The sequence below is a fragment of the Terrapene carolina genome, unplaced genomic scaffold (assembly GCF_002925995.2).
Source record: "Terrapene carolina triunguis isolate 2854851 unplaced genomic scaffold, T_m_triunguis-2.0 Scaffold96, whole genome shotgun sequence".
Classification (NCBI taxonomy): Eukaryota; Metazoa; Chordata; order Testudines; family Emydidae; genus Terrapene; species Terrapene triunguis.
Window position 1 is genome coordinate 45,795,139 of NW_020664447.1, and position 25,624 is coordinate 45,820,762.

At 40.7% G+C, this 25,624-nt stretch overlaps 1 protein-coding gene across 1 annotated transcript in view; it reads right to left on the reverse strand.

Annotated features, from left to right (window-relative positions):
- Positions 1-25,624, reverse strand: part of RYR3 (ryanodine receptor 3) — a 575,267-nt gene that overhangs the window by 375,792 nt on the left and 173,851 nt on the right. Inside the window, exons 14-19 of the mRNA XM_024202042.3 lie at positions 18,721-18,856; positions 14,858-14,953; positions 13,604-13,722; positions 9,726-9,859; positions 7,828-8,069; positions 6,257-6,449 (exon numbers count right to left, since the gene is read on the reverse strand). Coding sequence (XP_024057810.2) covers positions 6,257-6,449; positions 7,828-8,069; positions 9,726-9,859; positions 13,604-13,722; positions 14,858-14,953; positions 18,721-18,856 — 920 coding nt within the window. The remainder of the gene's footprint in view (positions 1-6,256; positions 6,450-7,827; positions 8,070-9,725; positions 9,860-13,603; positions 13,723-14,857; positions 14,954-18,720; positions 18,857-25,624) is intronic.

Below are 25,624 nucleotides of genomic sequence, written 5' to 3' on the forward strand. Positions count from 1 at the left end.
AAAAAAAAAAAAAAAAAAAAAAAAAAAAAAAAAAAAAAAAAAACGAACATCATTCTGGGATGTATTAGCAGGAGTGTTGTAAGCAAGACACAAGAAGTAATTCTCCCGCTCTACTCTGCGCTGATTAGGCCTCAACTGGAGTACTGTGTCCAGATCTGGGCACCACATTTCAGGAAAGATGTGGACAAATTAGAGAAAGTCCAGAGAAGCGCAACAAAAATGATTAAAGGTCTAGAAAACATGACCTATGAGGGAAGATTGAAAAAAATTGTGTTTGTTTAGTCTGGAGAAGAGTAGACTGAGAGCTGACATGATAGCAGTTTTCAAGTACATAAAAGGTTCTTACAAAGAGGAGGCAGAAAAATGTTCTTCTTAACCTCTGAGGATAGAACAAGAAGCAGTGGGCTTAAATTGCAGCAAGGGAGGTTTAGGTTGGACATTAGGAAAAGCTTCCTGACTGTCAGGGTGGTTAAGCACTGGAATAAATTGCCTAGGAAGGTTGTGGAATCTCCATCATTGGAGATTTTTAAGAGCAGGTTAGACAAACACTTTTTAGGGATGGTCTAAATAGTACTTAGTCCTGCCATGAGTGCAGGGGACTGGACTAGATGACCTCTTGAGGTCCCTTCCAGTTCTATGATTCTCCCCAAAACTGAATCTGAAGAAGAAAGGAAATCCACTTTGTAGTGCTTTGTGAGTGTGTCCACTGATGTCCACGTTGCTTCCTTACAGATTCATATGAAGCGCAAGACTTCTCTGCCCAAGAGGTTGCTGAACCCCTCTGGGAGTGGGCTGTAACATTATCTGGTGAATTCACTCCAAATGCTCTGTAGGTTTCAGCAACCTCTGCCTTAATCCACCTTGTAATAGAGGATTTAGAAGCTTTCTTCCCTTTAACTGGAGAGTGATATAAAATGAAAAGAGCTGTGTTCTTGAGATAGATTTAAGTACTTTTCTGACACCTAATTTATGACATTCAATCTCCTTGAGATGCTTAGATTAGAGGAAAAGAACTGTGAAAAAATGTATTTATTTTTGGAATAAATGACAGGTCCAGACAAAGAATTTGTCATTATGAAAAATACATAGATGAGGCTCCATAGAAAATGCTCCAACTTCCAATACCCTCCTAGCCAAGGAGACTGTTACTAAGAAAGAAACTTTGAGTGAGAGAAATTAGGCCAAAAAAATGTAGTTGTTCAAATGGTTGTTTTGTTAAGGCTCCTATCACCCAATTCAAGCTCCAAGAAGGGAACCTGTATATCACAAGAGGATTGAGTGAGACTGCTCTAAGAATCTTTTGATGTGGTGATAATTACCTGTAATGTAACTGTTGTTCTTTGAGATGGGATGCAGACACGTATTCATGTAGGTGTGCACGTGCCCAGTGCACCAAAGCTGGAGAACTTTGCCTAGCAGTACCCATAAGGGTACCACTTGCACCCTGTGGCCCTAGCCCCACCCCTGGCTATATAAAAGTGGTGCTGCTCCAACCACCCTTAGTTTCTTCGCACCCAACATCCAGAGCACAGTCTCTGATGCACAGGGGATAGGAGTGGGTTGTGGAATGAACATTGTCATCACATCTCAAAGAACAAGTTACAGTAAAAGTAAGTAACCATTCTTTCCTCTTTGAATAGATGCAGCCGTGTATTTCATGTAGGTGACTCACAAACAGTACTTGCAGGAGGTGGGCTATTTAACCAAGGACTGCAGGATTGCCTTCCCAAAGTTCACATCTGATCTGGATGCAATAGTGATTTGTAATGTATGTAGAGGACCAAGTGGTAGCTCTGCAGATGCCAGTATAGGAGCTTCACTTTAGAAATGCCATTGATGTTGCCTGGGCGCTTATGCAATGAGCTTCCAGCCTATGAGGAGGTGCAGTCTGAGGTACTTTGTATGCTGTCATGATATAGGAAGGTATCCACCTGGAGATTGTCTGTGGTGAGACTACTTGCCTCTTCATTCGATCTGCATATGAAACAAACAGACAAGATGAAGAATGGAAAGATTTAGTTCTACCCAGGGAAAAAGCAAAACATTGCCTGATATCCAATGTGTGAAGACATTGCTCATCTTGGGTTGAATGTGACTTAGGGAAGAACTCTGGTAGACATAACTTGGTTCAAGAGAAACAACTTCAGATAAAAAACTTAGGGTGCGCTGCAGGGTTACAGTCTTTGGAAAATTGTGTGTAAGGAGGCTCTGCCATCGAAGCTTGCAACTCGCACACACTCCTTGCAGATGTGATCACTATAAGGAAAGCAGTTTTCTGACACAGAGGGAGAAAAAAGAAGTTGCCAGAGGCTCGAACAAGGTCCCATAAGAGCTGCTAAGACAGCAACTTAGGTCCCACAGCACTAAGGTCTTTTACCAGTGGATGGTTACTGATTTCTCATGGATGGGTGGATGAAATGCAGAAATCGCTGCCAGATGACTCTCAACGAACTAAGTGCAATATCAGAAGACTGAAGGTGCAACAGGTACTCCAAGATGTCCTGAATTCAAGGCATCTCTACTGAATGGCCCGGAGGCCCGTACAGCCTACTGGTTAGAGTGCATGGTTCTCAGCCCCCTACTTGGTTGTGGGCCCTCAGTCTTTAAGGTAAGGGGGGAAGACAGGGGAACCTGGGCCCTCCCTCTTCACCAGGTCCCAGCCCTGGGCTACTTCCTACCAATCTGATCTGTTTGGAGCATGGCCCCTCTAGTCCACTTAATTGGGTGGCCTGCTTCCCATAGGGTCCTCTTGTGGGCCTTGAACCTCGTCACAATCCCAGGCTGCTTCAGGCAGTCAGCTGCACGCTGGGGAGGCCGAGCCCCACAAAGTCCCTAGGTTTTGCCCCTCAGTTTCCTTTGGTGCTAAACTCCTCCAGAGTCTTCTGTGGCTGGGGAGACAGAGCTTCCTCTCAGGTAGCAGTCTTGGCAGGCAGGTTAGTGATCCTTCCCCTCAGTTACAGAGGCGGATAGCTCCTGCCCCTTCACCAGTCAGCCCCAAACTGAGCCAGGCTCTCTTTTTCTCCTCCCTCCAGAACTGGCATTAGCTGGAGGTATAACAGGATGGGGCTACCTCGGCCCAGAGAGTCTCTTTAATCCCTGGTGTGCTGGCCAGCTGTTGCTCTGCTTCATCACAGCATCTTTGACTGAACTCCCTGGGCTAGCAACCACATTGAGAACCACTTCCACTTGGCTAAATAGGCCACTCTGGTGGAGGGCTTTCTACTATTAAGCAAGATTTGCTGGACGGTCTCCGAACATCATTCCTCCTCATCTAACCATGAAGCATCCATGCCATGAGACACAGGGAGCTGAGCACTGGATGCAAAATCTCACCGGGATGCTGAGTCAGGAAGTTGGGATGAAGAGGAAGAGATCTAGGAGGCTGTCAGGGATTTTGGGGTCTCCACCTGGCAGCATGGAGCAGCCAATGCAGGGCCAGAAGGGCCTTATATAAAAGATAAGCAGCAGAGCAGAGAATTTCAATTGCTGTGTGGAGTTCAAGGAATGAAGACTAGGTGACTGGCTGGCTGGAAGAGCAGCAGTACCGCAGAGATCTCACTGTAGACGGAACTGAAGCCCAGGGAAGGCTGCTGAATTCCGGGTGCCTGGCTGGCAAGAAGAGCAGCAGGACCAGTGGAAGGTCAGTGCAGGCAGGCTGAAGTCCAGGGGGACTGAACACAGAACCTGGCCAGGCCACCGAGGGTACCAAGATGGGCCCCGCTGGTCTGGTTGAAGACTGAGCCTAGGGAGACCTGCTGAAACACCACCAGTACCGAGATGGGCCCCGGCTAGATGCTTGAAGAAGGCAGTGCTTCTGGCAGCTGCCTTACAGCTATGTCCCCATACCAGGGCCAAGATAAAAACTTGTACCGTATACCCCGGAAGGGGGGGCAACGTATGTGGCTCGGCCGGAGGACTGAGTCACTGAAGACCCACCAAGAGAACCATCAGCTGGGGAGGGGAAGTGCACGCAAGAGGCAGTTGCCACCCCAATATAAGAACTAAAACCAAAAGCAGGCTCACACGCAATCAACCAACCAAAGGGGGGGCCGCCTGCGAGAGGTGGGTGCTGCCCCATGAAAGAGACTGATTGCAGGCATATTGGCCAGAGAAAAGGGGGCACCAATGAGAGGTGGGTGCCAACCCCGTTACATTATGGTACCAGAAGTGGGATCTTCACACTGATCTTGTCTAAAGGGGGCTAGGTTGGAATTAACTGTTTTACTGTGGCAAGCTTTTAACTGTTTTATTGTGTGAGGCCAGAGGCAGAGGCTGAAAGAGAGCCGGAGCCAGAAGCTGAGACAGAAAGCAGTAAGACGAAGCCAGAGGCAGAGGCTGAAGGGAGCTAGAGCCAGAGGCAGCCACGGAAGACAGGCAAGTTTTTAAGTATTTATTGGGCAGACCCCAAGGTCAAAGAGGGCTAGATCCAGAGGCAGAGGTAGCCCAAGAGCCAGAGGCTGAAGAGAGCCAGAGGCAGCCCAGAGTGCCCCTTGACTGTTGGGGGCAAGAACCACTGCTACAAGCCTGTCTGAAGGGGGAAGCATGTGGCAGGGTGGACTAGGTCCAGAGGCCCACTGATGGAGGCCTCAAGGCATCACCCTTCCCCAGAGTAAAGGAGAAAGAAATCCTCCAGACAGCCTAAAGTGGCTGCAGAGGAGCAGCCAATCAGAGGGGTTGATGGAGTGTGCTCCTCCTGACTGTTCCCACAGAATGGGTCAATTCTATTGAATCAGCATTTTCCAGTGGAAAACTGTTCCTTCTGAAAATGTTCAGCCAGCTCTTGTCCATCTACACTCTAAGTTGGGTAGAGAGTAATATCGGTTCCAGAGGGAGAGTAAAACCCACTCCTACTCCTCGTTTCTTTCCAGGCCCTCTGATTATTCTGTTTGGAGAGGCCTGGGAGTTCTCCCATTGACTAGATTTTCATAACATTTGTGAAATCAACTCCTTGGGAAAAGCCCACATACAGCTGGTCCTCAGACTTCCTTTATCTCAGGAAAACCTAGCCACTTTTCCTAATTGCTAAATGGATGAATCATCTGTAGCTGAGCTTTTCTTCCCTAATGTAAGCCCCACTGCTCTTCCTTTCTATTCTGGGTGGGATGTAGGTCACAACTGTGGGACTCAATTCATTCCAGACCTAGAGAGAGATTCCCCCTCTGCAAAGGTGGCCATGCCCTCTGCACCTTGTTCTTTTCCTTCGCTGCTGGTTCCTTTCCTGATTATTTCCTCTAGGCTTGATACTTCTTGCATGTGTTGCAGAACTGCATGCCAAGCCATTAATCCCTTCTTATTTTAGCTCAGCATAGAGCTTTTACACACTATCACATCCTCTCAATGATTTCCTTACTTGCAGAATGATCCTGGTCTCTGAAAGTCAGGTTTCATTCTTTCCTACTTGCAAATCAAAACAGTAATAAAGCATAAATTAGGCCCCCAGAGCTTCCTGTGCCTAACGGGTCAGCACAGGTGTGACTGATTGGAAATGTTAGGTAATAATTCTGATGATCATTGAAAAGCCAGAATAGAATCCACCTTACTGTCTACTATGCTGTCTTTGTAATGTTAACAATGCTAATATTAGTAACTTATTTTAGTCACTGAAGTAAACAGACTTAACAGTTTAATCAGCTCTCTTAAGAAAGAGGGTACTATTTTTACCCAGTGACTTTTGAGAGTAGAATCACACTTGAAAAATATTTTTGGAACTGAGTTTAGGTGTGGTGAAAGGTGCCAGACAGACAGTTCTGAAGTCAAAAGTCTTCATTTTTCTATAAAACATGTGGAGACTGGGCAGTAGAGTATATAAGGTTTCCCATACTGCCTCACTATTGTTCTTCAAGTTCTCTAGTGTGAGAAGGGAGTTTAGTCTTCATGATAATTTATTTTTTACCTCTTTTTGAGATTGCCAACAAAGGTTTCAGTTAATGCAGTTGTGGTGCTGTGTTTCTGAAGTGGATACCTGGACTTAGACCATACTAACTTCCACTAAGTCACCAAAAAGCCATCAAATGATAATGATTTCGGTCATTGTCAGCCCTGAGACAGATTCAAATCAATCACCAAGAGATCAAAATTTCCATGTTCCAACTCCAAACCAAGTAGTCTCTACACAAATGGATGTATTTTTTTTTCCTGACAAAGTAGTAGAGTATCGAAGAAATAAAATAAAAGAAATCATGTATGTTAAACAATACTCAGCATGACAGCATAGCAAAAAGACCAAAATATTAATCGGAAGAGATCAAGCACTTACTTGACACCTGCAGAGAAGCTCACCACCGGAAAGAAAAGTCCATCGACATTGAAGTTCTCAAACATTCCCTGTACAGGTTGTCCATTAATGCGGAATGAAATACTGGGCACCCCTAAATCCAAGCAGCAGCTAACTACGTCATCAGATGCCAACAAATGCTGATTGACAGATGCTACAGCTCGGGGTACTCGACCTGATGAGAAAGGAGTTAGGGGAGAAAGGCTTTGAACAATTTCCTGTATTTAAGATGTTAGCAACAGAATAGCAACTATACCGACACAACAATTTTGACAGCCTCACAAGCTGTTTCAAATAATTTATTTTCTTTCAAACATGAAGACATAACCTTGTCTTCATCTGCTTTGTGACTGTTTTTGCTTTACGAGACAGACAATGAGCTACATTCTCAAGACTGATAAGTGGCAGAACAGTGCGTGAACTGAGCAAATCACTTAAGACCTTTGAAGCTGTTAGCAAAAAGAATATGCTCAGCTCAGGCAATGTGTGCTCATACTATGACCTAACGCAAGAGCCTTTGCCTATATAAAGCTAATAGTGATTGGCAGATCATTTTAATACCTACTGCCCAAGTATTTATGTCTTATTTCAGCTATTCATGAAATATCAGAGTGCCCAATGCATTATAATTAACTTCATTCATGGACGGGATTTGATATTTATAGGAATAATGAGAGCATCCACAGTTAGAGGATTAAATAAAATTAGAGGGGATATAAACTCTCATACTTCCGAATAGTGTGTAATAAATAAGGCATGACCCACACATTGAAGAAGGAGAACACAAAAGATTTTATAGATGCTCATTAAGTGAGCAGGGTCCAGCCTGTATACTGGATGAGGCAGGAGTCCTGTGAAAATGAAATGTGTGATCATGCCATTAAAGACTTTATCACAATGTGCACATACACGTGGGCCAATTAAGGTTGTACAGGAAACCTTAATTCTGGCATTTTCTAACTTTTGAGTGCTTGACTTTGCAAACTGAATATAGTTCTTTTAACATTGCTTTTTTATAACCTAGAAAATTGTGCTGAAAAACCCTAACTGAATAAAACAGAAATTCCATCATGTTGCATCATAACGAAATACTGTATTACACAGTAAGGTAACATTCACTGATCTTGAATGTTATTAATTTGTGTTCTTTGTTATCCCACACACGATATAATTCAATAATCTGCTACTCTCAGGCACACTAAGGGCCCTATATTGCAGTAGATCTGCATGTAGAACTTCCATTGATGTCAATGGGAGTTCCATGCATGGATCCAGTGCACTACATGTCCCCATGCAGATGGAAAGCAGACTAGGTTAGATGATGACAAGTTGATAAAAACAACGGCCTAGGAATTTGATTCCATTTATAGAGGTAGAATTCCACAATAATCCAACCTGTGCATTGGAGAGTGGAATCTGGCTCATGGCAAAATAGTATGCAATGGAGTAATGATGCCCTGGGAGTAATATTTAGGGATATATTATTCCTGAATACTAATTTTTTGAAGGTTATTGGTAAGAATAATTGAAAAATATGCCTAAAGAGTACTTACCAGACCACAAATGTAGGCCATCAAAACCATAGGAGTAGAGGTCATCACCAACACCATTGCCGCCCCATCCTTCTCCACCTCCAGGATAAGGAGCATAACCTGATGTAGAGGCCCAGCCAACCCGTAGATGAGTGGGTTCTGCCGTCAAAAATGCATCTACCTGATCGATTATTAGTTCAAAGTACCATTTCTTATACTGTGCAGAGCCCTCAGCAACCCCCAAAAATATGTTTGGCCTCATGCTAGAATAGAAGAGATACATTAGATTGTACATTTTATACTATGTATTCCTGGCTTGTTGCAATACTGGAATATGACACTACACTACATTGTGCAAATATGACACCCGAGTTCAGATGTGGAGACCCATCATGTAAACGTCTGTCCAGACTGATTCTATCTGCTTTATAACTTTCTATGTCTGCATAATAAATAATAAATACTACTACTAATAAATAAAAGATAGAGAAAAGTCGTGCCAAATTCTTAGCTGAACTGAACAACAAATAAATCCAGGGTGCTATGCATGGAGGAAAAACATATCCTATAAAAAGAAAAAAAATATTGTTTCTATTTTCCTGACACCAAAAGATGGGGGTTGAGACATGAAGAAATAAAATCCTTGATAAAACAGAAATTATTTTGCAATATGTTTACATACTGTATATTCTTAGGCTGATCCAGGAGTGCCCTGCTTTGGACCAGCCTAAAAGAAGTTAGTTTCACTCTCTCTCATGGAAGAGTGATGTTCTCACTCATCATGTACATTGGTGTCCACTCCATAGAGAACTGGAATGGGAGTCCTCTGAATAACATTACTGAGGAGATGTCAGTTAGAAGTGCCAAAACAGTATGGAGACCTGGATATGAAACCCTCAAGTGCTGACTCCAAAATCTCAGAAATTTAGGCCAAATATCATAAGTATGCTCAGATTAGAGGTACAAATTTTATTCAATAATATATATAATCATTAACTATCAACTTTTTAATACTAATTTCCTAATTTGAAAATAGTACACTATTAGCTAGTGTGCATGGAGAATGAAAAAGAACATTGATTACTTTTATGGAATACACAATTTTTGTACTATATTATACTATAATTGTATTGGACTTATTTTTTGCCTTGATCCTTTCTCCCTAAGGGACCTGACATTTGTTTGCAAACTTCACCAATGTGCATACAGGTGACAGGGTGCTGAGCAGGAAGTGCTGAGCCAGCCCTCTGTCACTCCAGCTCCAATTAAGGGAGGCGAATTGGAGCCGGTTAGACCACCAGCCCCTAATTGGGGAAGCAGAGACAGCTGCGGCCTAATTAGCCTGGGGTTGTATAAAAGCCTCAGGGTAAGGAAGCCACTGGGGAGCAGATAGAAAGGAAAAAGGAAGGGAGAAGAAGCAGGGCGGTAGCTCTCCCCTCACTCCAGACGGTAAAGGGCTACCTGTATGGTGAAAAGGTGGTGGGAGCATGACCTGTAAATAAACTGCACCAGTGGTTACTGAACCCAGGGTCTCTGAGTGACTTTATCAACCCAACAGGGGCAGGAGCCAAGAGGGCCCTGCAGCAACCTTGTTACAATACAGCATTGTATTTTGTGTACTTATGGTATTATATAAATAATCCATTTTTCATTCCTTTCAAGTGGGAATTCAACAAGTAGTTTCTCTTCCAAGACAGTTTCCAGAACATTTCCTATATTGTTAGTAACATGAAACTTTTAAAAACAGTTAACATTTAAAAGTTTCCTAAAGAGTATGTCTTTCAGTGATTGCTAATAAAGACTGAAACAATTTTCCGTCACCAGAATAAAACAGAGTATTTTCTTAATTTAAAGTAATACTAAATACTAATGCTGTGTTCATTTGCAAATATAGCAACAAAATAAACACTGCACTATACCTTGTCACATCATTAATCAAACGGGTTTGCAGGAGCAAATCTCTTCGGGGGAGTAGATTGTCGCATATATAGTTCTGATTGGCACGCACTGCAACTCCATTACAGAGACACAGAGAGCAAAGCACATCAAGAACCTAAAACAGATCAGGGTACAGTCAAGTAAATGTAACTGTTTACAATACAATCCTGATCTCAATTTAATTTCCTTTCAAAATATGCAGGAGACAGGAGAAATATAACATGAAAACTTTGGTGATTTTTCTAACATTTTTGTTTAAACATGAACTGGACATAGCTTGTAATAGTGGCAGTTGACATTAAATAAGTTAAAACAAGCACCCATACAATTTTATACCTATATAAAACGCTTTAGGTCTGCAAAGATGAATATGACATGAATCTCACAAGAATAGATCTTCCTGTAAGATCTGTGGTACTTAGTTTAGGTTCAGTTAAAGTTTTGAGCAAAAGATTTTGAGGTTCAGGGGAGTAGGAGAATGGAATAGTGTGGTGTAAGGGGGGGGTAGTTAAGGGTCTCTCTTTATCAGAATTGCTTTTCTTCCTGACTATTGGCTGACACTGCTTACTTCTCTAATTCAGAATATAGTCTCAAAACATAAGACAAAGGAGTCCATCTTTACATTTATTCTACCTGGCCACTGACGTTTACATTCACTTTAAGTTCCCTTTACGCTGCCAGAGAAGTGTAAAGGGCCCTTCATGTATGAATATGTCTACACTGCAAAAAAGGCATGTTCTTAACTTGGATTAAAATAGTAGTGAAGACACACCAACTCTCCTTTTAACTCTGCTACATGGCAGCCTAGGGTTGACTTGAGCTGTTAACCCAGCTTAAAAGCTGAACTGTTGTGTCTTCACTGCTATTTTAATTCAGGTTACATAACGAGGGTTAGCTAACACAATTTACGAACACACATTTTTTGCAGGGTACACATACTCTAAATGAGAATGAGGTACTAAATATTTACAGGATGTGTATACTGCTTACATCCTGTTCATGCAATTGATGACCAAAGTTCCAGGGTGGATTAAAAAACCAATGATTTAAAAGAAAAAATAATTTTTACAAAATTTACATCAGATTTTTTAATTAATACATTTTTCTTTTAAAAAAATAAACCTGTTTAAAAGTCAATTTAAAATTATGATAACCTATGTTAAGTTCTACATTTATTATAATCTATTAAAATCATTCAAAATAAAAGCAAAAATATGGTGCATCAAAAAGACCTCCTCAAATTTTAATGAGTTAAAGGGTGCTTCTCTTTTAATTGTATACAGAAGGGGGGAAGCTTCTGAGGTCACCTCAAGCTTTGTAAATATGTCTCGATGTCATGCATTATATTAAATAAGTATCTCTATTTATTTTCAGTCTTTACAATGGATGAATTTGTTTATTTTACATTTTTTCAAATGTAAGTACTTTCTGTTTCTGTTGTGTAGTAAAGCTTTTGGCTTAATTACTTTGGTTTCAGTTTAGCTTGCAGGTACAGAGAAAATATTTTCTTAATTTGGGAAAGTTGAGAAATGGATTGGGAGTTGAAAAAACAGGAAAGCTTGTTTTCTTTTTCCAATCAGTGAAGAGGAAAACCAGGTGGGACAGGATGAAATCTACAATTTGAAAATCTCAAAGGACACAGGGCCAGATTTTGGTAAGTGTTTAGGTACCTAAAGATACAGATTGATGCTAGAGGGATTTTCAAAAGTGCATATGCAAATTAGGAACCTAACACCCATTGATTTCACTTCGATTTAAATCAATCCATGCTGCATAATTCTCTGACTGCTTGTCAGAACTCATCCCTGAATATCAATATTACTCCAGACAAACACAAAGAACATTTTAAAAACCTCATGTTTGGATACAATTGGGTTAATGAGATTCCTTGTTTGATATTTCTTACTACAAAACAGAGTTTCAAATCTAGCAGGCAAATGAAACATTGTTCCCAGAATAACAAAAAAAAAAAAAAAAAAAAAAAATTGTTTAATCAGCCTATGATGCAGAATCTAGTCATTATAGATGGAAAGACCATCTAGCCCCTTTTCCTGCCAATGCAGAATTGTTCTCTTTTGTATTTGTAATACTCATTATGCAGTCCACATTTAAATGTTCTAACTGAAGGGGTCTCTTAAGAGACCATTTCACAACATTACAGATCTTGCTGACAGGAAGTATTTCCTGATAATCAGCTAAATTTTTCCTTTTCTTAATTTTAATTGCATACTTCCAGTTATGTCACCTTGTATTGGTCTAAACATTTCCTAAATGGAGTTTATAACCTCCTGATATTTTTAGAATATATACCATATTGTAGAAAGCTATGCCATATTTAATTCTTACAATCTTTCTCGGTAAAAAGTTCCAGCCCACTAAACATTGTGGTTCCTCTTCTCTAATCATCCTCCAACTTGACAATATCATCCAGATATTAAAGTTCCCAGAACTGAATGTAATATTCCAACTGCAGTCATACCAGAGAATTATTCTCTGTTGTGTAATGTGATGCCATTCTTGATACAGCTACAAATTGTGTTGGCCTTTTTTGCTGCCACAGTACATTTCATACCCTTATCTACTTTGCTTCCCACTATTTCTTCAATAATTTCTTGAGTATTATTGCTTTCCAGCTTTCTCTCGCCTACTTCATATCTGTGTTTCAAAATTTTCCCTTCAAATATAGATTTTCCAACTTGAATTTTGTTGTGTTCTGCTCCTATTTCTAATATCTCTAGGTTATTTTGGATTATTTCTCTGTCTTTACTGGTGCTCAAAACTCTTCCCAATTTAGCATTATCTGTGAATTTCATTAACATGCTGTACACTCTCTGTTGTAGATAATTAAGATATTAAATAAAACCTGATCTACCAAAGATCTCTGTGGTACCTGACTAGACACTTTGTTTACAATCCATGGTATAGTATTAATCTGCAAGACCAATTCAATACATTTTTTAAAAGTTAGATTTTAGGTGACAGTAAGAACCTTTTAAATGATGTATATATTTTTTAAAAGGCGCTTTTAAGAAATATTCATTTACTTTTTCAGGATAAATTAGTTATGTACTTGGAAGAAACTTTTCTTAAAATATATTATCTTAATATTCTTATTTCTGCTTCTGTATATTTGAATGTATAAATGATAATATAGCATTCCTCATTCTGGGAGGACTTTGCCCATGTAAATCCAGAATAATTTATTGAATTCTATGGATTTACACTAGTGTAAATGAGATCAGATTATGGCCTTCTGTATCATGCGATCCCTGGTCATGGTAAAAATTAAATTACAAAAGTCTCAGAGCCCAATCCTTGCTCACGTGAATAGTCACATGAAAAAGACAATGGAACTTCTTATCTGAGTAAGGGCTTGTAGGATTGAGCTCTGTCTTGTTAGATGAATGAAAACAGTAGAGCAAGTCCTTCAGCTGTGAACTTGGACCCCAAGGCTGCAAGTTACTCCATGCAGGTGGACTCATGAACCCATATGGAGTAATTTACAGTCTCAAGGTCCTAGATTACATTTACATGTAGCTTTTTACTTATTCTGACACATTATTTGGTTGCCTATCAATATTTATAATAGACACAAATGTGCTGGTTGTGCATAGAAAGGATGTTTTGAAGACCCAGTCTCCTACACACACTGATTTATTTTACACAGAAAAGCAATTATAGAGCTCACATATTTCATTTTGTTCTTTGCAAAGCAATTTAATAGGTATTCTTCACTATGGGTTTTAAAAATATATTTAAGGACACTATGTTTCACATAGGTGGCATTATAGAGACATATTCACTTTTTTCTGTAACTTACTCTTGATATTACGAATGTCTTATATTTCTCAAATCATACCTTGTGATTGCGTCCGTGCTTATCCAGCAATGAAATAATAGACTTGATATGTTCCTCTGCTATCAGATTTAAAGCCTCTGGACTTTCAATCAAGATGCAATGTAATACTTCCAAAATACCTATATGAATGCCACAAAAATCATTTAGACATTAAACAATCTGCAGAACTGAATACAATTTAAGAACGTGGGAAAGAAAAAAGAACATCCTAAGGAAAAAGTAATCATATCTTCTCTTACTCAGTCTATTCAATATTTCCAGACTAAAAAGAATGAACTCAGCTGGCCCTTAAAGCCTGCTGAAGATATGCTATGATTTACTTTTGAATTTAATTCTCTGGTTAAAAAAAAAATTCTGGCTATGACAGGAAGTTAAAATGCACCTTGAAACTATAATTTATGATTTTCTTGACATAAATCTTGGTAAAAACACACAGAAAAAACAAAATTCGCTTCAGCTAGTCACTGAAGTAAATAGTCTTCCTAACAGACTGTATTTTATTGTAAACTTTTTTAAAACTGATTTTTATGTATACAATTTTCTTGGTGTTATTTGCTGGGACTGAGCCACAAACAGCACCTAGGCTATTTGCAATTATTTTGGTAGCTGTGGAATAGAACCACTGTGCACTACTATGAATCATACGATTGGACCAGGCCTAATTAATTAATTTCAGGGTTCTTTGACTGTGATGCTACTAGGAAAATTAAGAAAAAGAAAATTCGAAGGAAAAAGCGGAGGAGGGCTGGAACATAAGCACGGCCATACTGTGTCAGACCAAAGGTCCATTTAGCCCAGTATCCTGTCTTCCAACAGTGGCCAACGCCAGGTGCCCCAGAGGGAATGATCAGAACAGGTAGTCATCAGTGATCCATCCCATCACCCATTCCCAGCTTCTGTCAAACAGAGGCTAGGGACACCATCCCTGTCCATCCTGGCTAATAACCATTGATGGATCTATCTTCCATGAACTTATCCAGTTTTTTTTTAACCCTGTTATAGTCTTGGCCTTCAGGACATCCCCTGGCAAGGAGAATGAAAATGATAGGCTAAAAAAGGAACAGAGTGTTAATCTGAGAGATTTACTTAAAAAAGAACATTTTGTTAATTTGAGAGGTGGGCTTTAATTTTATTTTCATGCAAGAAAGGCTGTTTTCTGATGCTTACTATTTTTTTCAAGCAAAACTTTTCCTTTTTACAGAATGTAATAGAATTATTAATAGCAACACCTTATTTTTATAAAATGGGTCTTACCTGAGGAAGATTCTAGTCTATCCAATTTACTGATTAGCCAATCGAGGTTATTGGAAAACTGGGTGCAGTTATTTCTGTTACCACGAATGAGGGCAGCTGGAAAAAAAAGGTTTGATAATATAAGGGTTCAACTATCATTAGTCTTAACAACCAGTGCTGAATACAAATAGTTTAATATAATCTCTAGGATAAACCAAATGAAAATCACAATTCTCCTTCCTTTGTCCTATGAACCAAATATATTTTAATTTTTTTATTAGTAAGATAACCATCTAGATTTGGGTTGAACCACTTGGCTCAGGAAACTGGTAATGGAATCTAGTTTCCTAATCCAAATTCCACCCAGGTCAGTAGGAAATGTTGTTACCATTTGATAGCTGCTTAGTAGCCTATGTGAAATTAATTTGATGGTGTCAGTCTAGTTGATTAAGCCATCACAGCTGACACTAACAGGCAGCCATGAAAATATTAATTGACTGTACTACTTTTTATTCATAAAGAACCTTTTCCTCCCATCCTGCTCCCATTTTGTTAGGGAATGTACATATCCAACTGAAATGTTTGAAACATGACATCTTTTAAATGATGAATACACTCTTAAAACAATTTATCTCAGACTCTTAATGTTGTGCATTAGTTGAGGTTTGTTAGTGGTCCATTTGATAAAGCAGAACTCTGGTAATAGTGGTACTTAGAAAACAGTATTTGCTATATCCGAACACACCATTAGTCCATTAACTGAAGTATCTTTATCTCAACCCCTCTATAACCCCCTTCCATGATCCCATTGTATAATGGGACCCGTGGAAAAGAGACTATGCCTGGGCTGTACAATCTTCTCCAGAGAATCTATCTGGGGCCAGACATTAGACACTGTGCATACCCCTCCTTAGGCCCACACCGAGCCTACTCAATCCTCCCCACAACCCACCTGGTTTCCCTCTGTTCCCAGTACAGACCCCATACTTGTGGACAGGGCCGGCTCCAGGGTTTTTGCCGCCCCAAGCGGCGGGGAAAAAACAAAACAAAACGGGATCGCGATCGGCGGCAGCTCCACCGTGCCGCTTTCTTCTTCTTCTGCGGCAACTTGGCAGCAGGTCCTTCCCTCCGAGAGGGACAGGGACCCTCCGCCGAATTGCCGCCGAAGAGCCCGACATGCCGCCCCTTCCCCTTGGCCGCCCCAAGCACCTGCTTGCTCAGCTGGTGCCTGGAGCCAGCCCTGCTTGTGGAGAAGCCCCTGTAGGGTCCAGATGGGAGGGCATGTAAAATATCATGGAGGCATTTCACCTATCCTTCCACTTGGGAAGGTGGAAATCTGCCCACCATGGTCTACTCCATTATTAGTTATACAAACTACCACCCTCCTTAAATTCAGCTATTATATACAGCACATGATCAAGGGGCCTGTACACTTCTAAAGTTGTCCCCAAATATCTCCAGGAGAGAAAAGACCATGCAGCTGCAGGACAGGATCAAGTCCAGGTGAAATAAGTGGCCTTTAGCTCCACCTCCTGAGCAAAAGGTGCTATGGAATGGATAATTATTGTTCAGCAGCACAGAACATGCATTGTTTTCTGAATGTAACTTAAATTAACTAACTCTTAATTTCCCCCCCCCACAGAACAGCTCACTAATCTGCAAACACACCATCAAGCAAAGATAAAAATAGCCATACTTTATTGGCCCACTGAAGCCAATTATCAAAGATTTTTATTATAAGGTGGATAATTGATATATATTTTTGTTACTTATTACAATAGAATAGATGAAGACTGCAAGTATTCTGTTTTTAAGAAAGAAAATTTCATAGTAGATATCGGGGGTAGGGGCAGATGTACAGCAGTCCTACAGAACTACAAAGAATAAAGAATTTGGGGTTGCTCTTTTCTTCTCTGCTTTCTTCCTACTTTCTTTTCTAATTTGTGATATTATGGCTGAATGAAAGGTATGAAAATCCTTACCCTACTAAAGTCAATAGGAAGTTTGCCATTGACTTCATTGGGATGCATACACTTCCACTCCAGCATGAATTTTCTCTTCCCCCAAACTCCATCTGTCCTTTGTTTTCCTGTGCTCTAAATCTTTGGCAGAAGCTTACTCATCATTCTGCACCAGAGCTAGCTTTGTTTGTAAAAATGAAATAAAAATGTATCTAAAAGTACACTATACGACAAGTCCTTCTTCTAAAGTGCCTTTGTATTTCGCTTGCATGTGTCTTTATAGCAAAGTTTGGGACATCCTGTTATTCTTGTTCCCTCTGATAGCACCCTGTATAGTATGTCCTTGGGTATGCATCCGTCTTCCAACCTACTCAGATAGCCCAGCCAGTGCAGTTGTCTTTGCTTGAGCAGACATTGTAAACAAGAAGTTGGCAGCATTATCTCCTGCAAGTTGTAACCAAACTTGTTTGTCTGAGCGATTGGCTGAAGTAGGACTGAGTGAACTTGTAGGCGCGAAAGTTTTACATTGTTTTATTTTTGAATACAGTTATTTTTTGTACATAATTCTACATAAGTTCAACTTTCATGATAGAGATTGCACTACAATACCTGTATTAGGTGAACTGAAAAATACTATTTCTTTTGTTTTTACAGTGCAAATATTTGTAATAAAAATAAATATAAAGTGAGGACTGTAAACTTTGTAGTCTGTGTTGTAATAGAAATCAATATATTGTTTAACAGCATGATTAATCGTGCAATTAATCACAATTTTTTTATTCACTTGACAGCCCTAGAGAAAACTAAACACCACACCTAGAAAAGTAGAAAAACTTGAAATGCAACACTCAGTGCTTGAGCGGTTTATTTATAAAATGTGTTTATGGTGTCCAAGTAGGAGTGAATTATTTTTTTTCTTCAGGAAAATGAGAGAGAATATTCTCATCTGTAAGATAAAGATGGGCCTATTCCAATATTCAGGATCTAAAGACCATTGCATTTTGAGGAAGTGTGTTTCTGGTTCCAAACCTTATGGCTTAAATCAACCTTTAGCAAACAGACCACAGCAACATGAGTCTGTCCATGCTTCCAGAACTAAACCACCCCTATCTGCCAACAAGTCAGATCTCTCTCCAGAATATTAGCTTGCCCACTAGTTAAACTCTTATAAAAGGGATTGTGCTGGCATCCTTTCATTTGTGCAAGATGGTGGGAATTTCAGCCAATAATGTAGATGATTTGCAATGTCTCATGTGACTGAGTAGTCTGAGCCAAGATTTGCATGATCTTTGGCAGTTGCTGCAAACTATGTATCTTGGTTGGGTGCTGCTTGCTTCCTATGTACTCTTTTCTCTTCAAGCTAGCCGGTGTAGCAAGAAATTTACATGCCAAATGCTCTAACAATTCATATGTCCCTTCATGTTTCAACCACCATTCTAGAGGACATGCTTCCATGCTGATGATAGTTTCTGCTTGAGAACAATCCAAAGCAGTGCAGACTGACACATGTTCATTTTCATTATCTGAGTCAGATGCCACCAGCAGGATGATTTTCCTTTTTGGTGGTTCGGGTTCTGTAGTTTCCGCATCTGAGTGTTGCTCTTTTAAGACTTCTGAAAGCATGCTCCACATCTCATCCCTCTCAGATTTTGGACAGCACTTCAGATGCTTAAGCCTTGGGTCGAGTGCTGTAGCTATTTTCAAAAATCTCTTTGCGTTTTGTCAAATCTGCTGTGAAAGTGTTCTTAAAATGAACATGTGCTGGGTCATCATCCGAGACTGCTATAACATGAAATATATGGCAGAATGCAGGTAAAGCAAATAATGTAGTTCACATGGCAGGATATGTCCCACATAAAAGTCTTTTTTCAAGGGATGGGAAAAAGAAGCTCTTATAGTACAATGGACTGCTTGAGAACTCACCTAGCAATTTGTAAAGGAGATTCAGAATTTCCTTCCATGCTGTTCCACTTTCCTCCCTTGCAACTCCTGCAAAATGAGCTGCACTGTTGTAGACGTTTAAGCGATCGATGCAGTTCAAAACTAGTGCCAGCATTCCCTAAAAAAGGGCATAATATAGAGGAAAATATTTGCATATGCCAAAAAATATTCCTTTACATTTTAACACATTTTCTGAGCTACATGCTTAAAAGCCAATATTGTTTTAAACAAATAGGGAACTATTGTGCTTGAAATTAGAGTTTTTTGAACATGCATTTTTCTGTAAATCTCTCTTTTGAGGATAATTCAGCTTTTTTTTGTTGGTTTGCCCATGAGAGTTTAATCTAAATGCGTATAAAGAGCACAACAATCTTACAAAGGTCTTCTTTATATTTTCTGTGAATAGAATCTGACTCAGAGAAACAGCTCTAGATGCAGAACTTTCCTTTTTTATTAATGGAAACAACTAATTCCAATGAGACAAACTGATTCCACTTACGAATTTGTACTCCATTAAACACTTGGTGATTAGAAAAAGGCTGGAATTGTGATAAGCCAACAAAATTGTCTCAAGAAAAACATGTCCAAATACCTGAATAAATATTCTAAGTCATTTGTAAATGATGTTATTATAGTACTGATATTATAGTATTTTAAACTAATGTATTTTAAACGTCTCTAAATATTACTTAAAATAGAATTTTCTATCCATAAAAATACTATAGACCCACAGCTATGTAGGAGTGGAAGGGACCTCAAGAGTTCATCTAGACCAGGGGTTCTCAAACTGTGGTCCGCGGACCACCAGTGATCTGTGAGCTCCATCCAGGTGGTGCGCGGATAATTCCCTCTAAGCTGCGTGCCTGGGTGGCCACACACAAGAGAATGAAGGGCCACCCATCTAAATAGTGGAGCCGCACAGGCATGGCTCCACTAATTAGGTGCCTGGACCGTGGAGAAGACGCACATGTAAGGTGAGGTGGTGGGCTGGGGGGGGGAATAGGGGGTGGGAGGGGGCAGTGGGGTGAGAAGAGGGGGTGGGGGGAATTTGGGACGTGCAGGGCTGCGGGGGGCAGAGAAAGAGGGAACTTTCCCCAGCTCCAGGGCTTCAGCTGCCAGGGAGAGATGGCCCTCCTTCCCAGCCTCAGCTCTGTGGCTGCTGTGGCAGGGGAGAGAACCCCCTCCTTCCCTGCCCTAGCTCAGGGGCTGCTGCGGTGAGGGGGAGAGGGAGAGACCCCCCTCCTTCCCAGCCCCAGCTTGGGGGCTGCCATGGCAGGGGAGAGAGGGCACATCCATCGCACTGGAAAGGAAAGACTACTGATATTAAAATAGGAGTTGTGTGCTTTCATTTGTAGAACAATAAAACGTTAATTATTAAGGTTTTTTTTAATATAGCGCTTTTATCCAAAGAGCTTTACAATAGTTAGCTCAGTGGTTTGAGCACTGGCCTGCTAAACCCAGGGTTGTGAGTTCAGTCCTTGAGGGGGCCACTTAGGGATCTGGGGCAAAATCAGTACTTGGTCCTGCTAGTGAAGTGGAGAACATGGAGACCTGGGAGATGGGTCAGAAAGAGGAGGGAGCGTGGGCTATAATGGCAGAGAGAAAGGAGGGTCAGGGCAAAACTGGGAGGCAAGATCAAATCAGTATTTTAGATGCCTATATACAAATGCGAGCAGTATGGGTAATAAGCAGGAAGAACTGGAAGTGCTAATAAATAAACACAACTATGACATTGTTGGCATCACCGAAACTTGGTGGGATAATACACATGATTGGAATGTTGGTGTGGATGGGTACAGCTTGCTCAGGAAGGGTAGACGGGGAAAAAGGGAGGAGGTGTTGCCTTATATATTAATAATGTACACACTTGTACTGAGGTGGAGATGGACATAGGAGACGGAAGTGTTGAGAGTCTCTGGGTTAGGCTAAAAGGGATAAAAAACAAGGGTGATGTCATGCTAGGAATCTATTACAGGCCACCTAACCAGGTGGATGAGGCTTTTTTTAAACAACTAACAAAATCATCCAAAGCCTAAGATTTGGTGGTGATGGGGGACTTCAACTATCCTGATATATGTTGGGAAAATGATACAGCGGGGCACAGACTATCCAATAAGTTCTTGGACTGCATTGCAGACAACTTTTTAATTCAGAAGGTTGAAAAAGCTACTGGGGGGAAGCTGTTCTAGATTTGATTTTAACAAATAGGGAGGAACTCGTTGAGAATTTGAAAGTGGAAGGCAGCTTGGGTAAAAGTGATCATGAAATCATAGAGTTCACAATTCTAAGGAAGGGTAGAAGGGAGTACAGCAAAATAGAGACAATGGATTTCAGGAAGGCGGATTTTGGTAAGCTCAGAGAGCTGATAGGTAAGGTCCCAAGACTGAGGGGAAAAACAACTGAGGAGAGTTGGCAGTATTTCAAAGGGACACTATTAAGGGCCCAAAAGCAAGCTATTCCGCTAGGTAGGAAAGATAGAAAATGTGGCAAAAGACCAGCTTGGCTTAACCACGAGATCTTGCATGATCCAAAAAATAAAAAGGAGTCATATAAAAAATGGAAACTAGGACAAATTACAAAGGATGAATATAGGCAAACAACACAGGAATGCAGGGGCAAGATTAGAAAGGCAAAGGCACAAAATGAGCTCAAACTAGCTACAGAAATCAAGGGAAACAAGAAGACTTTTTATCAATACATTAGAAACAAGAGGAAGACCAAGGACAGGGTAGGGCCACTGCTCAGTGAGAAGGGAGAAACAGTAACAGGAAACTTGGAAATGGCAGAGACGCTCAATGACTTCTTTGTTTCGGTCTTCACCGAGAAGTCTGAAGGAATGCCTAACATAGTGAATGCTAATGGGTAGGGGGTAGGTTTGGAAGATAAAATAAAAAAAGAACAAGTTAAAAATCACTTAGAAAAGTTAGATGCCTGCAAGTCACCAGGGCCTGATGAAATGCATCCTACAATACTCAAGGAGCTAATAGAGGAGGTATCTGAGCCTCTAGCTATTATCTTTGGAAAATCATGGGAGACGGGAGAGATTCCAGAAGACTGGAAAAGGGCAAATATAGTGCCCATCTATAAAAAGGGAAATAAAAACAACCCAGGAAACTACAGACCAGTTAGTTTAACTTCTGTGCCAGGGAAGATAATGGAGCAAGTAATTAAGGAAATCATCTGCAAACACTTGGAAGGTGGTAAGGTGATAGGGAATAGCCAGCATGGATTTGTAAAGAACAAATCATGTTAAACCAATCTGATAGCTTTCTTTGATAGGATAACGAGTCTTGTGGCTAAGGGAGAAATGGTGGATGTGATATACCTAGACTTTAGTAAGGCACTTCATACGGTCTCGTATTTGCCTAGTTTATCGATAAAAATATCATGCAACTTAGATGGGGCTACTATAAGGTGGGTGCATAACTGGCTGGATAACCGTACTCAGAGAGTAGTTATTAATGGTTCCCAATTCTGCTGGAAAGGTATAACAAGTGGGGTTCCGCAGGGGTCTGTTTTGGGACCGGCTCTGTTCAATATCTTCATCAACAACTTAGATATTGGCATAGAAAGTACGCTTATTAAGTTTGCAGATAATACCAAACTGGGAGGGATTGCAACTGCTTTGGAGGATAGGGTCAAAATTCAAAATGATCTGGACAAATTGGAGAAATGGTCTGAGGTAAACAGGATGAAGTTTAATAAAGACAAATGCAAAGTGCTCCACTTAGGAAGGAACAATCAGCTTCACACATACAGAATGGGAAGAGACTGTCTAGGAAGGAGTACGGCAGAAAGGGATCTAGGGGTTAAGTGGACCACAAGCTAAATATGAGTCAACAGTGTGATGCTGTTGCAAAAAAAGCAAACATGATTCTGGGATGCATTAACAGGTATGTTGTGAGCAAGACACGAGAAGTCATTCTTCTGCTCTACTCTGCGCTGGTTAGGCCTCAACTGGAGTATTGTGTCCAGTTCTGGGCACCGCATTTCAAGAAAGATGTGGAGAAATTGGAGAGGGTCCAGAGAAGAGCAACAAGAATGAGTAAAGGTCTAGAGAACATGACCTATGAAGTAAGGCTGAAAGAATTGGGTTTGTTTAATTTGGAAAAGAGAAGACTGAGAGGGGACATGATAGCTGTTTTCAGGTATCTAAAAGGGTGTCATAAGGAGGAGGGAGAAAACTTGTTCATCTTAGTCTCTAAGGATAGAACAATAAGCAATGGGCTTAAACTGCAGCAAGGGAGGTTTAGGTTGGACATTAGGAAAAAGTTCCTAACTGTCAGGGTGGTTAAACACTGGAATAAACTGCCTAGGGAGGTTGTGGAATTTCCATCTCTGGAGATATTTAAGAGTAGATTAGATAAATGTCTATCAGGGATGGTCTAGACAGTATTTGGTCCTGCCATGGGGGCAGGGGACTGGACTCGATGACCTCTGGAGGTCCCTTCCAGCCCTAGAATCTATGAATCTATGAATAGTACAAACAACATTTGGAAAGATCATTAAGTGGTCCGCCGAGACGGTCAGCAATTTTCAAGTGGTCTGTGAAAAAAAAGTTTGAGAACCACTGATCTAGTCCATTCTCCCATGCTAAGGCAGGAATAAGTACACCTAGATCATCTGTGGCAGGAGTTTATCTGATCTGTTCTTATAAACCTTCAAGGACAGGGATCCCACAACTTCCCTAGGTAATCTGTTCAAGTGCTTAACTACCCTTATAGTTAGAAAAGTTTCTCAAAATATCTAACCTAAATCTCCCTTCCTACAAACTAAGTCAATTACTACTCGTACTACCCTCAATGGACATGGGAAACAATTGATCACCTTGCTTTTTTTTAAAACAACCTTGTACATACTTGATGACTGATCAGGCCCTACCTCTGCCTTCACTTCCCTATACTAAATGTCCATTTTTTTCAACCTTTCCTAATAAGTTAGGTTTTTCTAAAACTCTTACTTGTCGCTCTAATGTGGACACTTCCCAGTTTGTTCCCATCTTTTTTAAAGCGTGGTGCCAAAACAGTACTCCAGCAGAAGCCTCATTAGTGTTGAGTAGAGAACAATTACCTTCTGTGTTTACGCCTGACACTCCTGTTAATACATCCCAAAATGACATTTGCCTTATTTGCAGCAGCATCACATTGACTCTCATTCCACTTGTTTCCCAAATCCCTCAGATCTTTTTTCTGCAGTACTGCCTAGACAGTTATTTCCCATTTTGTAGTTGTGAGTTTGATTTTTCATTCCTAATTGTAGTACTTTGCACTTGTCTTTACTGAATTGTATCTTTTTGATTTCATACCAACTCTCCAGTTTATAAAGATCATTTTGAATTCTAATCGTGTCCTCCAAAGTGCTCGCAACCCAGTTGCAAATTTTATAAACATATTCTCCACTCCATTATCCAAGTCATTAATGAAAACATTGAACAGTAACAGATCCAGGACAGACCCCTTGTGGAGCCCTTGATATGCCCTTCCGGTAGGACAGTAAACCATTAGGAACTACTCTGAGTACAGTCTTTCAAACAGCTGTGCACTCACCTTAGAGTAATTTTATCTAGACATGTTTTCCTAGTTCAGTTATGAGACTATCACTTGGGAATGTGTCAAAAGCTTTACAGAAGTCAAAATACATCACATCTACTGCTTCCCCCTTTCCCACTAGACCGGTTACCTTGTCAAAGGAGGAAATTAGGTTGGTTTGGCATGATTTGTTCTTGACAAATCCATGTTGGCTATTACTTACCAGCTTTTTATCCTTTAGCTTTGAATAAATTGATCGTTTAATCATTTATTCAAATATGTTTCTGAATATGGAAGTTAGGCTGACTGGTCTATAACACCCTAGCACAGGCGCTGGAACCAGGGGTGCTGGGGTTGCTGCCGCACCCCCTGACTTACAGTAGTAATAACAACCCAAATACATGGTTTCTGCCTTCAACACCCCCACTATAAAAATTGTTCCAGCACCACTACACCCTACTTCCTCCTTTCCCCCTGTTTTGAAGATTGGTACTCTGTTTGCTCTTCCCCAGTCATTAGGGACCTCACCTGTCCTCCATGAGTTCTTGAAATTAATCACTGAAAGTGAAGATGCTGCTTCAGCTAGTAACTTGGGTGAATTTCATCAGGCCCCGTCTATATGAATATATCTAACTTATCCAAATATTGTTTAACCTGTCCATTCCCTATTCTGTCATGAGATCCTTCCCTCTTGTTAATATTAACTGTGTTAAGCATCTGGTCACAATTAATCTTTTTAATGAAGACTGAAGCAATAAAAAGCATTAAACATGTCAGCCTTCTCTGTCTCATTTGTTTTTTGCTCTCCTTCCCCATTAAGTACAGAACCTATGCTTTCCTTCATCTTTCTCTTGCTTATAATGTATTATAGAACCTCTTTTTATTGCCTTTTATGTCCCTTGTAGTTGTAGCTCATTTTCATTACTTTATAATAATCATAGAATCATAGAATATCAGAGTTGGAAGGGACCTCAAGAGGTCATCTAGTCCAACCCCCTGCTCAAAGCAGGACCAATCCCCAACTAAATCATCCCAGCCAGGGCTTTGTCAAGCCTGACCTTAAAAACCTCTAAGGAAGGAGATTCCACTGCAACTTGAGAACATTACCTTGTTCTGTCATCTGGTACCACTGAGAACAGTCTAGATCAGGCTCCCACTGGCTGCCGTTCATCATCCTAGGTCAATGGGGGCTGCGGGAAGCGGCACGGGCCGAGGGATGCGCTGGCCGCCACTTCCCGCCGCTACCATTGGCCTGGAGCGGCAAACCGTGGCAAGTGGGAGCCGCAATCGGCCGGACCTGCAGACGTGGCAGGTAAACAAACTGGCCCGGCCCGCCAGGGTACTTACCCGGGCAAGTC